The following is a 15,979-nucleotide window of genomic DNA, read 5'->3' as shown; positions in this document are numbered from 1 at the left end:
ATCACCTCTATGCAAGCTTGTAAATAATTAATTTTAGCGTTAGTTTTGAATTTTACTTAGTGAAATTACATAGTTTATACTATTTGCTCTTTCCTTATTTTTCTTAAAATTACTTTATGAGATTTTTATTTTATTAAATATAGCTGCAGAATAGTTCACTTGTTTTCATAAATTAGATAGTGTTCAATTGTATGAATAAGCTATAATTTATAAACTTAATCTATTTATGTGTATTTGTTTCTAGCTTGGGGCCCCTGTGAACAATTGCTCTACATGTGCAGTTCTCTAAAGCAACTAAGTGTAAAATTGCTGAGTTGTGGGTTATGCATTATCAGTTCAGCTATTAGATCATGCTAAACTATTCCCAAATTGGTTATACCAACTTTTATTCCTATCACTTAAAAATTTGATTATAATTATTTTTTTAATTTTTTTCTAAAAATATGGTTTCCAATTTGTTTGGATGGTATTTGTGAAGACAATGATTTAAAAAAAAAAGTTATATTGAATGTTTTTGTCTTTTTTTACAGGAACATGAATGTAAACTGACCCAGGAAATCCTAGAATTGATTGACAGAGAAGTTGATCTCATGATGAGAGGGGTCAAAACTCACAACCTTGAAGGACTCAGAAAAAGGATTGTGACACTCTTTCTTCAGTATATCAAAACACCCGTGTTTAATCCTGAAGTTGCAAGACACCTTAAGGTATATGTCTATCCTTCTATTCCTTTTCAGAATCTGAACATGAGGTACATAAAATTGAAAGTTATTCAAATTTTACTTTAACTTCTTCCTTTCAGTCTAGATGAAAGATCACCTTACTGCTGAGAGCAACTTTTCAGTTGTCTGTTGTGTGGTGGTGAATGCTCTATCTTTTGCATCTATTACTTCCACCTGGATTTCTGTCCCTTTCTTCATGATGCAACTTTCTTTTTTAATATATTTTTTAAAATTATTTATTTATTTATTTATTTGAGAGTGACAGACACAGAGAGAAAGACAGAGGGAGAGAGAGATAATGGGCGTGCCAGGGCTTCCAGCCTCTGCAAACGAACTCCAGACGCGTGTGCCCCCTTGTGCATCTGGCTAAGGTGGGACCTGGTGAACTGAGCCTCGAACCGGGGTCCTTAGGCTTCACAGGCAAGCGGTTAACCGCTAAGCCATCTCTCCAGCCCGATGCAACTTTCATTTATTTAAAAAACTACTCAGTGAATACAGTCAAGTTGGTATCATTGTTAGCCTCCTCCATGTCCTACCCCCTTCTCCCTCCCCCTCCTTGTTGAGGTATATGGGTCATGCATTGTGGAGTTGGCCCACAGTTATGGTTAGGAGGAAATGTCTCTGCGTATCATGACCCAATGTGTGGCTCTGACATTCTTTCTGCCCCCTCTTCAGCAAAATTTCCCTGAGCCATGTTGGGTTCATTTTGGGTCTGCTTCACTGATGAGGTATTGGGGGCCTCTGGGTCTCTTGATCTCTGACTTAGTAGGAGTTAATTGTTCTGTGTGTCCATCTCTTTCACCCTTGTGCTGGTACCAGGCTCACTAAGAAAACAGCACCCTTGTTTGTTTCACCAATTATTCTTAGTTTCAGCTGGGGCCCTTTTGAGGTGTGGTGCTCTCCTTAGGATGTGCGTCTATCTGAAAAACAGAAGCAGGTTCTCCAGCGGAGAGTAAAGTTAGCACCAGACAAATGGGATAAACTTTATTTATTTTTTTTATAGAGAATTTCATAGGTGTAGGCCCTCTAGTAGCCCACAATTGGCCGTAGCTTGATAATGGAGAGTGGGCTCATGTTTGGATATGGTCCTGACTTGTTTCCCAGCTGTAGCTATGGTCCCGTTCCACTGAGTGGATCAGTTAGCCAAATCAAGAGAAGTTGGTTCCCCACCATGGCTGTGCGCTGCTATAGCACTTGTGTGCACATCACAACAGGTTATTTGCTGTTAAGTAGTTGCTTGGCAGATATTGGCCGTTTTCCCCCAGTCACCCATGTAGCACCCTCTGGCACTAGACATGCTGACTGTCTGGGGATTGACTCTCTTCCAGCTTCCAGCCATATCATTCCATGTTGTGTGTCAACCACATTACGTGTCTTCAGCATTAGGGTCTTACTACTAACCTTTGGTGGATCATCAAGTACTGTGACAGAAATCTGTCATTCTTTTAGGAAAACTTGTAGGTCTCTCTGATCAAAAACTCATTGTGGATGATAGTCACCTGCTGGTACTGGGAGATAAAGGTCAGTGTCCACTAAGAGAAAGAAGAGACAGATAACTAATATAACAGAGTTAGAGAGAAAGAGAGAGGGGGGAGGGGAGAGAGAGAGGGAGGGAAGGAGAGAGAGAAGGAGAGAGAGAGAGAGAGGGAAGGAGAGAGAGATAGAGAGGGAGAGAGAGAGAGGGAAGGAGAGAGAGAGAGAGAGAGAGGGAGAGAGAGAGAGGGAGAGAGAGAGAGAGAGAGAGAGAGAGAGAGAGAGAGAAGCTGTAGAAGTATAAGAGGGGAAAAAATATGAGTGTACCAGGGCCTACTGATGCCGTAAACCAAGTCCAGGTGCATGTGCCACCTTGTGCATCTAACTTGACATGAGTGTGGGGAATTGAAACCAGGCTGACAGGTTTGGAAAGCAAGTGCCATTGAATGATAAGCCATCTCCCCAGGTCATCCGTTCATCTGTAAAGCCTGGGCGTTCATGCTGTCCTTCACAAGGCTTCAGCAATTTCTGAGATTTCATGTAGGACTTTGCCAGTCTTCCTTATAATACTACGCATCATGCAGTTGTAATTATTAATGAGCAGAGCCACAGACATCCCAAGGGAGCTGCAAGTGAACTTGCATTTGAGTTAAACTAAAACCTCTAACTCCCAACACAATTAGATTTCTGGGGCATTTTGTACTCCGCAGCCAAGATAAGCATGATTCATTGTTTTCCTTCCACACAAAGCTAATAAAAGCACTTTTAGGTGGGGAGGAGAAGGAGAAGAATTCCAAGTAATTTTAGTGATTTTTTTTTTTTTACAAATTACAATTTAATGAACTGACCAAATATCTTTAAATTTTGAATAAACACCTTAAGATTTAGACAAAAGTTCTCAGAAAATCAAAATTGCTTAATTTTTATATTCTTCTTTTGATTTTTTATTGACAACTTCCATAATTGTAAACAATATCCCATGGTAATTCCCTCCCATAGTCCTTCTTCCTAATTTTAAAACTTCATTATATTGCTAAAGCATATTCCCATAAGTTTACTTATTCCCAAATGTCTTATAAATGTCATGCTACCATGGAATTATATCTAGACTTTTGTTACTGTTTTCTTTTCTTATTATTTCAGCACACTGTGTTTGAGATACACCTGATGGACCCTTTGCATGTCTGTATGTCATCACGTGCATGTATGCAGGGCTTGTATGTGTGTGCATGTGCACTGGAGGCCTGAGGGCAACCTCAGGAGTCTTCCTCAGGTTACACAATCCACCCTTTTTTGAGACAGAGACTCTCTTTGGCCTGGTGCTTGCTGATCAGACTATACTGCCCAGCCAGCAAGCTCTAAGGAACCTCTTGTCTCTGTCTCCTCAGTGCTGGAGTGATAGGTGTACTGAATATATGTTGATTCTGGAGATTGAACCCATTTCTTCATGTACATAAAGCAAACACCCACCCACTCAGGTAGAGTCTCCCCAGTTTTCCCTTATGTTTTCATATTTCAGTAGCTTGTTATTGCTCAGCTGCTTTGTATAAAGGTTTGCAAGAAATTTATTCTTGTTCTTTCACAGGTCTAGGGAGTTTGAGCTGTTTAGAATTGTGAACTTTTATGAATGAGTTACTGTGTGGACTTGATTATGGGTTTTGATGTATACTGATGGGTTGGGAACAGTTTGCCAGGGGGCAGTGTTGAGCCACATGGTAAATGTATAGTTGCATTTGTTAAGAGACTACTGAACATTTATCCAAACTAACGTTACCAAGAAGCATTTGTTTTGCATCCTTGTCACCACATTTTTAAGTTTGCAAACTCTAACAAGTTATATAGTAGTAGCTCATATCTTAATGTATAGCTCCTTAAAAGTTACTAATATCCAGCCTCTTTATGTACCTGTATATCTGTATGAACACACATACATATGTCCTACACACATTTTTTGATGAAAAGTTTGCATGTATCTTTTTTTATTTTTTATTTTTTGGTTTTTTGAGGTAGGGTTTCACTTTGGTCCAGGCCTCAAACTCATGGTGATCCTCCTACCTCTGCCTCCCAAGTGCTGGGATTAAAGGCATGTGCCACCACACCTGGCTTTGCACGTATCTTTTGCCAACCTGTTTATTTTGGTTGGACTGTTTATTTTCTCAGTGTTAAATTTATGGATATTTTAATATATTCTGCATATAAGTTGTCAGAAATGTGATTTGAAAATATTTTCTCTCAGTATGTGGCTAGTTTTTATTCTCTTATAATTATCTTTGATGGAGAATAAGTTTGGATTTTGATGAAGCCCAATTTATCCATTTTTAAAATGGATGATACTCTTGGTTTTGTCCTTAAAAAATCTTTGCCTAACTTCAGGGCACAAAAAATTTCTTCTGTGTTTTATCCAAGAACTTTATCATACTAAATTTCATAATTCAGCTTATGATCCATTTTGAGCTATTTTTCATGAATACAAATGATTAGTCAAAGTCATTTTCTTGTTTTGTTTTATGAACTCTTTCCATTTGAATTTTTTGAAAGGATAAATCTTCACCGAATTGCCATGGCACCTTGAGAAATATAAGTGGTCTCTTTTTTTTTCTATTTGTGGTCAAGAAGGGATAATGCAGGGGGCTGGGGGCTCACATGTCTGAAGTGAAAAAGGGAAAAAAGAGGAGTTCTCAAGACACTGGACATCAAGCAGTGGAAGACAATGATCCCCAAGAGAAAGGAAACAAATGAAATTAACCTCATCTGGTTTTGAAAGAGTGTTCTTATACAGCACAGGTGGGGAGAACAGGAAAAATCTAGAAGATTCCCTGAGCTGAAACAAAAGAACAAAACTCTTGTTCACTCCTGCAGCTACAGTTGGTAGGCACAGGGCTAAAAATGAGTGGTCTGCACAGAGAAAGAAGTGTGGGATCTGCAGTATCCCTTTGACATATTCAGGTGGAGCTGATCAGGACCCAAGTGTGAAGGGAACACACACACACTCAGTGAGAAGAAGCCACTTAAAGGCTAGCTGGTAACAATATTGAGCACTCACACAAAGCTGGTTATATGGAGTTTGTTTCTGAAATAGATAAGAAAGCGTCAGTTCATGAAGGTATTAGGTAGGCATTTGAAGGGGCTTCACTCAACACTGGGTAATAATTATCCCTAAACAGAGAGTAGCTTTGTTCTTTGCGGGGCTCCACTGGCTGGCAGGCAGTGCTGAGGAAGGACCAGGCCTGCTGGTTCCTCCCAAGGGGTTGAGAAGGAGGTGGGCATCGTATGACCCAGAATCTCTCCTAGTCACTGGAGAAAAACCACACTGTGTCGGGAGTCTTGTGGAAGCAAGAACTCACAGGAACTCACTTTATTGTTAAAAGCAGTTGCCTATATCATGTTGGGGATAAAGGCGGGGATTTTAGGATGGGGGGAGAGGTAAGGGTCAATAGTAAACTGTGACTATTGAAATGATAGTTCTAACTCCTGTGTGGAAGTAGCAGGTCAGAAGCCATTAGGCGTCTTGCTGAGTCCTAGCTGGCCAGAGACAGGTCACCAAACTTTAGCTAGGTTCAGGAAGTTCCACTAGGCCTCATGCCTGGGCCTTTCAGGGCCCAACAGCTCTTGCTTTAAATAAATGTAAAACCAAAGATTAAAGGATCAAACTGTTATGTTATTTAACTGTCTCAGAAAAAAATATTCAAGAATATTTATAGGAAGCTGGGCATGGTGGTGCACACCTTTAATCCCAGCACTGGGAAGGCAGAGATAGGTGGATCACTGTGAGTTCAAGGCCACCCTGAGACTACACAGTTAATTCCAGGTCAGCCTGGGCCAGAGTGAGACCCTACCTCAAAAAACAAACCAAAACAGTAAAAAAGAATATTTGTGGGAATAAAAATATTAGCAACAAACAATGTAAGCTTGATATTGCCCAACACCAAAAATTATGAGACACTTAAACAAAATGTGATCCACTGCAAGTAGCAAAATCGTTATTCAAAACTGGACCTAAACTAGCATAAATTAGAATTAGTACACAAAACATTTACTCAATTATTAAAACTACTCTGTATGTTCAAAAGTTAAGAAAAGCATAGAAGATATAATTTTTAACCTTCTAGAGGAGGAAACTATGATATCTGAAATGAAACCACACTGGATTGCATTGCTCAAAAATTAGACATATTGCAGAGGAAAATATTACTGAACAAGAAAATCACAGTAAAAATGGTTGGTGCAAAGTGAATGACATAATGAGTAAAAACCAGTAAAAGAGCATCATTAAGCTATGAAACAAATTCAACTAGCTTAGTGTGTGTCAGTTTTAAATGACAGAGAGTGAAAAACATATATTTTTATGTAATGGCTAATTGTATCCTAAATTGGATGAAAACAAATAAGTCTATAGATAGATACTAGAGACTCAGTGAATCACCAAGTACAAGAAACATAAAGTTATCCTAAGGCACATCATCAAATCATTCAAAACAAATAATAAAAGAACAGCTTTAAATTGGTCAGGGAAAGAAAACTCATTGCACACAGAGGGACTTCTCATTTGAAACAATGTACGTGGTAAGATAGTCAGTGTCTGTAAGGTGTCAGGTCACCTGCAAAGAGACATACTTTATCTTCTCCTCTTCCATTTGAATTGTTTTATTTTCTTTCCTAATAATATAGGAAATAACTTTTAATGGAGTACTGAATGTGACTGATGAGCACAGGTATCTGTTCTTTGTTCTCAATGTTAGACGGGAATATGTCAGTTCTTATGATGTGGCATATTACCTTTAGCATTTTTTTTCAGGATGTCCTTCATCTGGCTTATGAATTTCTCTTTAATTCCTAAAATGTTATGAGTGGTTTTGCTTTTAATTTTTGTTTTAATATTGAATGGATGCTGAATCTTGTTCATTTTTTCCGCATTGGTAGAAATAACAATTTGTTCTTTCTTACATTACAAATTATAACATAACATCAAGCATCTAATAAAATGACCATCTAAAAAAAATACCTTTTGATAGTACTATGTTCTTTAATTTCTACCCTTGAGTTTCCTAAGACGCTCAACCCCAATAAGTTGGTGTGTTACCCTTTTTTGTCTTGCTTGATCCTCATGCAAACAACAGTGATAGCCATGATTCAATTCAGGAACCCAGAACCAAGCTAACTCCTCTTTGAACACCTGGAATATCTGCTTAGCATGAGACTTGAGACCCACGTTTTTTTTAATTTCATTTTATTATTTTTTTTTATTCATGATGCACACAGTATGTATACAGCCATGCTGATACCATCATTAGCGTCCCCCCTGCTTGTTGGGAGACCCATGTTTTTAACCCATGAAAATAATTTATACAGTACTTTTATTTAACCTCATTCGACTATAAGAGCTTCAGGGCAGAAAGCGGACTTGTACGATACAACGCTTAGACTCACGGAGGAGAAATGTCTTTATGCCACCCGGGTTTCCCAAAGAACATGAACAGAAAAGGCTTAATTTCCTAATACCATGGGGAATCAGTATGTCCTTTTTTTGTTTTTGTTTTTGTAGAAAGCTCTAGGATGGATTTAGACTTGGAGATACTGACATATTAGATGGAATTTGGAGCCAGAGGAGTAGAAAATAGTATACCAAAACTGAGGATTTTGTTTCTTTCTTTTACTTTCTTTTTGAAGTAGGGTCTCATTCTAGTCCAGGCTAACTTGGAATTCACTATGTAATATCAGAGTAACCTTGGGTTTATGGCAATCCTTTTACCTATGCCTCCCATGTACGGGGATTAAAGGTGTGCACCATCATACCCAGCTCTCTTTTCTTTTCTCTTGTTTTCTCTTTCTTCTTTCCTTTCTTTCTTTCTTTCTCTCTCTCTCTCTCTCTCTCTCTCTTTCTTTCTTTCTTTCTTTCTTTCTTTCTTTCTTTCTTTCTTTCTTTCTTTCTTTCTTTCTTTCTTATTTCAAGGTAGGGTCTCACTCTATAGCCCCAGGCTGGCCTTGAACTCAGGGTGATTCTCCTATGTTGGCCCCTTGAGTGATGGGATTAAAGGTATGTGACACTGCATCCAATTTATGGGAATTTGATTTCTTATCCTCAAAAAGGATAGAACCAAAAATAGGAAAGCTATGAAAGCTTTTCTTTTCTAGGTATAAACAAGTAAAACAGTGGGAATTAACAGCTACTAGCAAAAAGAGAGGCAGGCTCACTGGGAAATAAGCAGGGATTCTGTACTACAAACCACAGTACAGTAGAATATGCTCATAAAAGTATCAAAGTCTTTAACAATTTGTTAAATTATGTTCTATATGATTTTTGCATAGACAGATAAGTTTATGACATTTCATAAAGATTTCTATTAAACATAATGAAAAATATTTCAGGTGAAGATGAAGTATCAATTAGAAGTTATGCCAAAAAGGAACTTCTCGTTCATCCAAGATGATTGTTATTATTTACAGAAAATGGATTATTTTTACACAGAATCATCAGATAGATTGTTCTAATTTTCTAAAAAATATTTTATTATTTATTAAAGAGAGACAGGGAGAGAGAGAGAGAGAGAGAGAGAATGGGCACACCAAGGCCTCTAGCCACTGCAAACATATTCCAGAAACATGTGCCACCTTGTGCATCTGGGCATCTGGCTTTATGTGGGTACTGGGGAATAGAACCTGAGTTAGGCTTTGCAGGCAAGCACCTTAACTTCTAAGTCATCTCTCCAGCCCCTATTATAATTTCTAAAAATATTCAATTACTCAGCACACAGCTGAGTTCATGTTTACTTGATTTCAAATCACAAGATTTAAGGTCTTTTTTGCAGTATCTGGGACAGATCTATGATTTGTCCTTTGCTCCTATTTCTGAGGTGGACTCTCTTCAATGTCCCAAGCTCTCAGTACTCTGGAAATCTACACAGTTCAATTATATAGAATAGTCTAGTCAGAGTTCTCAGCCATCATCTGTAAAGGTTATCTTCTTTCTTGAAGTTTCTGTGAGGTAGAGAGTATCTGTCTGTGTCTTTTATAATAATCTATCAAATCATTAGGGTGAGGTATGCTAGCTGGCTTTCATGAAGTTGAGTGACATATTTGTTCAGTATAAGTTTCAGAAGATAAGTAACTGTTCAAGGTAAGCTTTGTTAAGTAAATCTATGAATAAGAAAATAACATAGATGTCTTCTAGTTTTCTGACTACATGTCTAGTATGCTCTTCTTTTCTCTAGAAGAATTAATTACCTTTAAAATCTACATATTGTATTATCCCTCAATATTAGGAGGCATGGAACAGTGAAGTTCTTAAACACTATTATTACCATATGAGAAAATGGGACACTTAGGAAAAGTAAAGCACAGGAGGAGGACGAAGGCGCAAAAGCAGACATTCAGAGCAAAGTGAGACATAATAAGGGATGATATAGCCCATATTTTACATTCACCTTGAGCAAGGGCAAACACTTCACAAAACACTGGCCTGGAATTTGCCTATACCTCTAGCACTTGAGAGACTGAAGCACGAAGATAATGAGTTTCAGCCCAGCCTGTGTAGTAAGACTCTGTCTTGACCCCCACCATTAATTTTAAAAAATATTTTATTTTTATTTATTTGTGTGTGTGTGTGTGTGTGTGTGTGTGTGTGTGTGTGACAGAGAGAGAGAGAGAGAGAGAGAGAGAGAGAGAGAGAGAGAGAGAGGGAGAGTGGGTGTGCCAGGGCTCCAGCCACTGCAAATGAACTCCAGGCACATGCGCCTCCTTGTGCATCTGGCTTATGTGGGTTCTGGGGAATCAAACCTGGGTCCTTTGGCTTTGCAGACAAATGCCTTAACTGCTAAGCCATCCCTTCAGCCCCTCCACCCCTAATTTTTGAAATTTTAAGCTGGCTTTGGTGGCACATTTCTATAATTCCGGCACTAAGGAGGTAGAGGCAAGAGTGTAGTGAACTTGAGGCCTGCCTGGACTACATTGTGAAACCATCCAATTTTTTTCTTTCCAAGTTTCACATACCACATTCCATCTCTGTTGCACTTTGATCTAACCTCTCATGGGGGCCAAAAGTGTTACTGTGTGTGACTTTAAGAAAGTCTGGCTTACATGTCTTCACTTTGTGTGGAAGTGTTCAGCATTTATTCTTTCTTTGGTAGCCCATCAAGAACCAATGAATTGACTTTTCCATTGTAGACACTTCATTCCCACTGCTTTAGATGTAGAGTTTCATATTAGAATATTGGTCATTAACTAACCCAGATGTAACTTTTTATTTTGGTTTTTCGAGGTAGAGTCTCACTCTGATCCAGGCTGACCTGGAGTTAACTCTGTCATCTCAGGGTGGCCTTGAACTCATGGCAATCCTCCTACCTCTGCCTCCCGAGTGCTGGGATTAAAGGCGTGTGCCACCATGCCTGGCCCAGATGTAACTTTTAAGTAAGTAATATGATAAGAACAATTTATTTATATGTGAAGCTAGCTATTGACTATTGAAATAATTAATTGACATAATTGAAATAATTGAGTTAATGATAATTAGAACAAAAAGATAAGCTGTTTTAAGAACTAGTAAGAGTCACTGTTTATTCACTTTACTTATTATTTTAGTTACTTAATGTTCTAGGGGATTTACCACACATATCTAAGTTGTTAGTGAACAGCACAGTTTTTTAAAAATATATCTGTTTTTCTCTCTGTGTCTGTCGTTCTCAAATAAATAAAAATTAAAAAAATATATTTTGGCAAAACAATGAATTCTGCTTATAATTTAAATATTATATAGGATAGGAAGTTAAGACTTTTAAAAAATCCATCAATTTTTACATGCAATTTTTAGTGCTTGGCTTGAATTTTATAGCCTTGTTTCAAATTTTGTTTTTTTTCTATGTAGGTGCCTCAGGATCCACTGATGTTTTATGATAAGATTTACTTCTGCCACAGCTGCCAGTCATATTTGCCTTCTATCGAATTCTCTGTATCCCCCACTTCACGTCGTGTGTACCGCTGTCGTCACTGTGTGCACCTTGAGAATGAGACCCAAAAACGAGAATCGTTTTTGAAGTACAAGTGTTTACTTCAGCGGCTGTACTATTCAGAGGCTAATTATGAAGATAACTCTCAAATTGCTTTCCTGATGCAGGTACGATCAGTACGGAATGCCAATCATGACAGAAATTCATCTATTCAAAAGGTTGCCTTCCGAGGAGCTGTACTGACCTGAAGAGCAGTGCATTTCACCACAATCTTGTATGGGAAACATTATGCTAGATTTCTTAGTGTGGGTATTTATTACTTTCCTGATTTATGTGCAGAGACATATTCGTGTTACTTAAGTACTATGCTGTGCTCTGCAAATTCACTGGTTAATCAGACCTTACATCCAAGAATAAAGAAATACATTCACAATGTTACTAACTTTAATGAATGAAAACAAATAATATTATAAGAAATGGTAAGAACTATATAGTCATTAAAAAGCATACACAGTGTAGTTTGCAGGGCAGAAAAAAGTTTTCTAAATAATGTGATATATAAGATGAGACAAAAGTATTAGGAGGAGTTAATCTGGTGGTAAGATGAGCAAACATCCCAGGTATGGGAATAAATAAAGCATGAAGCCTGAAGTAGAAGTGCCACGATTCTGTTATGACAGAGATGGGGTATGGTGTGGGAATGTCTCTCTGGCTGGGGAAGTAGAACACATTTAATGCTATGGAAAGAAATCAGCAGAGGAAAGGTTAAAGATAGAGGAATGGGATTTTAAAGACAACCTAATGGATTTCCTCTCTGCTCCTTAATATTCATGTCTTTGGGCAAGCTACTTAACATGTATGCCTCTCCATCTACTTGTCTATATAATAAGGTAATAAAATTACCCACTCCAAGAGAAATTATGAGGCTTAAATGAATTAATAGTGAGAGAATAAAGATAGAGCACTACCTAGATTGGGATCTAAAACATGGTGTGTGTGGACCGGCCTTTGTTAGGACAGAGATCAACCTTTATTAAAATAGAGGAGTAGACAATTATACTAGACTGTATGGTTTTCCATCTAATAACCTATTTCCATTGTTGAGAGAACAGGGTGCAGAGCATTCAAAATATTCACAGAGTACAAAGCATTTGGTAATGAAATTGTAGAGAGTGGTAAGAAAATGTGAAAATATGCATACATTAAGGGACATGTCAGGAACTTTTGTTGACACAGTTAAGATCAGTGACCATGAATTTATATGGTACTAGTGTACTGTGAGTTTTTAACACTGTGTTTGTAGCTCAAGTGTATATACAGAAAGAAAAGGGATAGTTGCAATCATCAAAGTTATGTGTTTTACAGCAAGTCTGCAAAGAACAAGGAAGTTTAGGGTATCACTAAGATTATTCCCTAAAGGTAGAATATAAACCATAGGCTGTAAGAAAGGAAGATGAAATCCAAAAACTAATAGTTGTGAAGAAAATAAAGTAATAGTGCCTTCACAATTCTGAGGTAGAAAGGGAACTACTAGGGCTGGAGAGATGGCTTAGCGGTTAAGCGCTTGCCTGTGAAGCCTAAGGACCCCGGTTCGAGGCTTGGTTCCCCAGGTCCCACGTTAGCCAGATGCACAAGGGGGCACACATGTCTGGAGTTCGTTTGCAGAGGCTGGAAGCCCTGGCGCGCCCATTCTCTCTCTCTCCCTCTATCTGTCTTTCTCTCTGTGTCTGTCGCTCTCAAATAAATAAATAAATAATTTAAAAAAAAGAAAAAAGAAAGGGAACTACTATATTAAATATGGTAAAACACCAGCTACCAGATATAGAAGGTTATATTCACAGGGAAATGTCTAAATAACAGATTTCATTAGAATGAAGTTGAATGACAAAGTTTGGGATGTCACATTCTTGATTTTTGTTCACTGTGCTCCAAGAAACCTTTCACTATTTCCAATTTTTTTATGACACCAAATCAGTCACATGACCTCCAAATATACACCCTTTAGCTCACGTGGAAGTCCTAGGAAATAGAGACATGTCAGGTATAGGTAGTGTATGAGACAGTCTGTGGCAGTTTGACTCAGGTGTCCCCCATAAACTTAGGTGTTCTGAATGCTAGGTTCTCAGCTGATGGAGATTTGGGAATTAAAGCCTCCTGGAGGCAGTGTATTATTGGGGGCGGGCTTATGGGTATTATAGCCAGTTTCCCCTTGCCAGTGTTTGGCACACTTTCCTGTTGCTATTGTCCACCTTATGTTTGCCAGGGGTTGATGTCCACCCTCTGCTCATGCCATAGTTTTCCCCTGCCATCATGGAGCTTCCCCTCGAGCCTGTAAGCCAAAATAACACTCTTTTTCCCACAAGCTGCTCTTGGTCAGGTGATTTCTACCAGCAGTGCGAACCTGACTGCAACACAGACATAAGTTAAGGTGCCTTGTGTTTGGATATAAACGTGATCTTTGATCTTACTGAGATTAGAGGTGGTACCCTTCACTATTAGCTCCTTGTTACTGTGATACAATACCTGTGAAAATAACTTAAGGCAAGGATTTACTTTGGCTGACAGTTTCAGAGGTTCAGTTCATAATCACCTGGCTCTATTGCTTTCTGGCCCCTGGCAGAGAATAATATGCATCATGGTAGAAAGGAGTGGTGAAGGAAAGCTCATGGCAGCCAGGAAACACAGAGAGAAAAATGAAAAGGGGTCAAGGACACAGTACTGCCTTCAGAGACATGCCTTCAGTGATGCACTTCCTCTGACTAGTCATACATCATAGTTGCTGCACACTCCCAACAACACCATCAAACTATAGATTCATCAATAGCTTAATCCACTGGCAAGTGTCAGAGCCCTCATGATCCAGTCCCATCAACCGGCAACCAAGCCTTTAAAACATGAGACTTTGGGGCCATTTGATATCCAATCCATAGCACCCTCCAACCCTATTTTACTAGGCAGTTCTTGGCTAATATAAGCCAGTGATAAAATATGTCTTCCAATACAACTGCTGAGTTTCTCTGCACTTCCTTCTGAAATGTATTCTAGATGACACTAAATTATGATAGAATATTACTTCCTCTATTTTATCTGCCCTTAACTGATAAGATTTACTTTCTGATTTAAAATAAATTTGGATTTCTCCAAGAGAAATGAATGGGTAAACAGAAATGGCCTGGAAACTGACTTGAGTAGGAGGGTAGTTTTGAAAGAATGGTAATGTTATCCTTTTATTACCTTCCTTAGAGGAAAAAGTATGGTCAATAATAGAAAATCACAAATTTTCCTTTACTCAAAGCAAGCAGAGGTGTAAATCTTTTTGTATTCTTGAATAGAAACATTAAGATAGCAAAAAAGTACTTTCTTTCTTTCTTTCTTTTCTTTCCTTCCTTCCTTCCTCCTTCCTTATTTCCAACTTCCATAATTATAGACAGTAAACCAAGGCAACCTCCCTCCCTGACTTTTCCCTTCAGAACTCCACACTCCATCATATCCCCTCCCCTTTTCAATCAGTCTCTCTTGTATTTTGATGTCATCATCTTTTCCTCCTATTATGATTGTCTTATGTAGGTAGTGTCAAGCACTGTGAGGTCATGGATGTCAAGGCCATTTTGTGTTGGGAGAGTGCATATGTATTTATTTCTTTAAAAATTTTTTATTTATTTATTTATTTGAGAGAGCAAGAGAGGGAAAGAGACAGTGTGAAAGAGAGAGAGAGAGAGAGACAGAGACAGAGAGAGAGAGAGAGGGAGAGACAGAGAGAGAGAATGGGTGCTCCAGGGCCTCCAGCCACTGCAAAGGAACTCCAAACACAGGTGCCACCTTGTGCATCTGGCTTATGTGGGTCCTGGGGAATCGAACCAAGGTCCTTTGGCTTTGCCGGGAAACACCTTAACTGCTAAGCCATCTCTCTAGCCCAAGCATGTGTATTTCTTGTAGGAACTTTATGAGGTCCTCTTGTGCTATTGTATGCATTGTTATTTGGGATGAATGTTTAGAGCTTCCCTGTAATTATTCTATTTCCTCTGAAGGGAAATAAAATTTCCATGTGCACAATATGAAGTCCCTACAAGCATGATTACAAGAGGCCCTTCAGCAAAAGAGTTTGTAGTGCTTCTTTTCAGGCATTTCTGAGGGTGGCAGAGGAGCCAAAAGAGGCATCAATATTGGTGGCAGAATACAAGGCTCCTTGTATCTGGGCAGACCACCCAGCTGTGTGATGGAAGCACAGTGAGTGGCCTGGAGTCCACTATTGTGAGTATCCCTTGGTGGAATTCACAGAGGCAGAGCACAACCTTGGGGTGGTTACTCATATTCAGAGGTGTGGTACTGTCAATCAACTGAGAGAAGGGTAGTGGTGAAAAATGCATAAGCAAGATATTTCTGAAACCAAAGATCTTGAATACTTACTAAGAGTATCAATTTAAGATATTTTAAAGGACCTTTGAAAATTGCAATTTTGAAATCATGCTATTTTCATTATAAACATGGACTTAGCAAAATCCTTATTTTTCTATTTTCATTTATATTATATATGTAACTGTCATAATATTCAAAATAAAATTGTTCTCTTGATATTGAAACAATAGTTGACTAGAAAGGAAAGATGAGTTATAAAAAATTTGTTCATGAGAGTATAAAAATTCGTTTTTTGCCATTCTCTTTAAATTTCTGAATATCAAAATTACTAATTTCTAAGAACTCAAGTACACAACTGTATAACTGTTTAACAATAACTATAATAACAATATGTAATTATTTTCTAAGTCTTGTTCAATTTAATTGTATGAGTACATTATACTTCTTTTTCCATAAGTACAGGTGCTTGTTCATTCATTGAGTTGGTAA

At 38.2% G+C, this 15,979-nt stretch overlaps 1 protein-coding gene across 1 annotated transcript in view; it reads left to right on the top strand.

Moving 5' to 3' along the window:
* Nucleotides 1-15,979, top strand: part of Iqub (IQ motif and ubiquitin domain containing) — a 77,537-nt gene that overhangs the window by 50,465 nt on the left and 11,093 nt on the right. Inside the window, exons 9-10 of the mRNA XM_004658647.2 lie at nucleotides 531-707; nucleotides 11,053-11,301. Of these exons, the coding sequence (XP_004658704.2) occupies nucleotides 531-707; nucleotides 11,053-11,301 (426 nt within the window). The remainder of the gene's footprint in view (nucleotides 1-530; nucleotides 708-11,052; nucleotides 11,302-15,979) is intronic.

This window comes from Jaculus jaculus, chromosome 10 (assembly GCF_020740685.1).
Source record: "Jaculus jaculus isolate mJacJac1 chromosome 10, mJacJac1.mat.Y.cur, whole genome shotgun sequence".
In the NCBI taxonomy this organism is placed as follows: domain Eukaryota; kingdom Metazoa; phylum Chordata; class Mammalia; order Rodentia; family Dipodidae; genus Jaculus; species Jaculus jaculus.
Note: the sequence above shows the minus strand (reverse complement) of the source record. Positions and strands in the feature narration are given on the sequence as shown.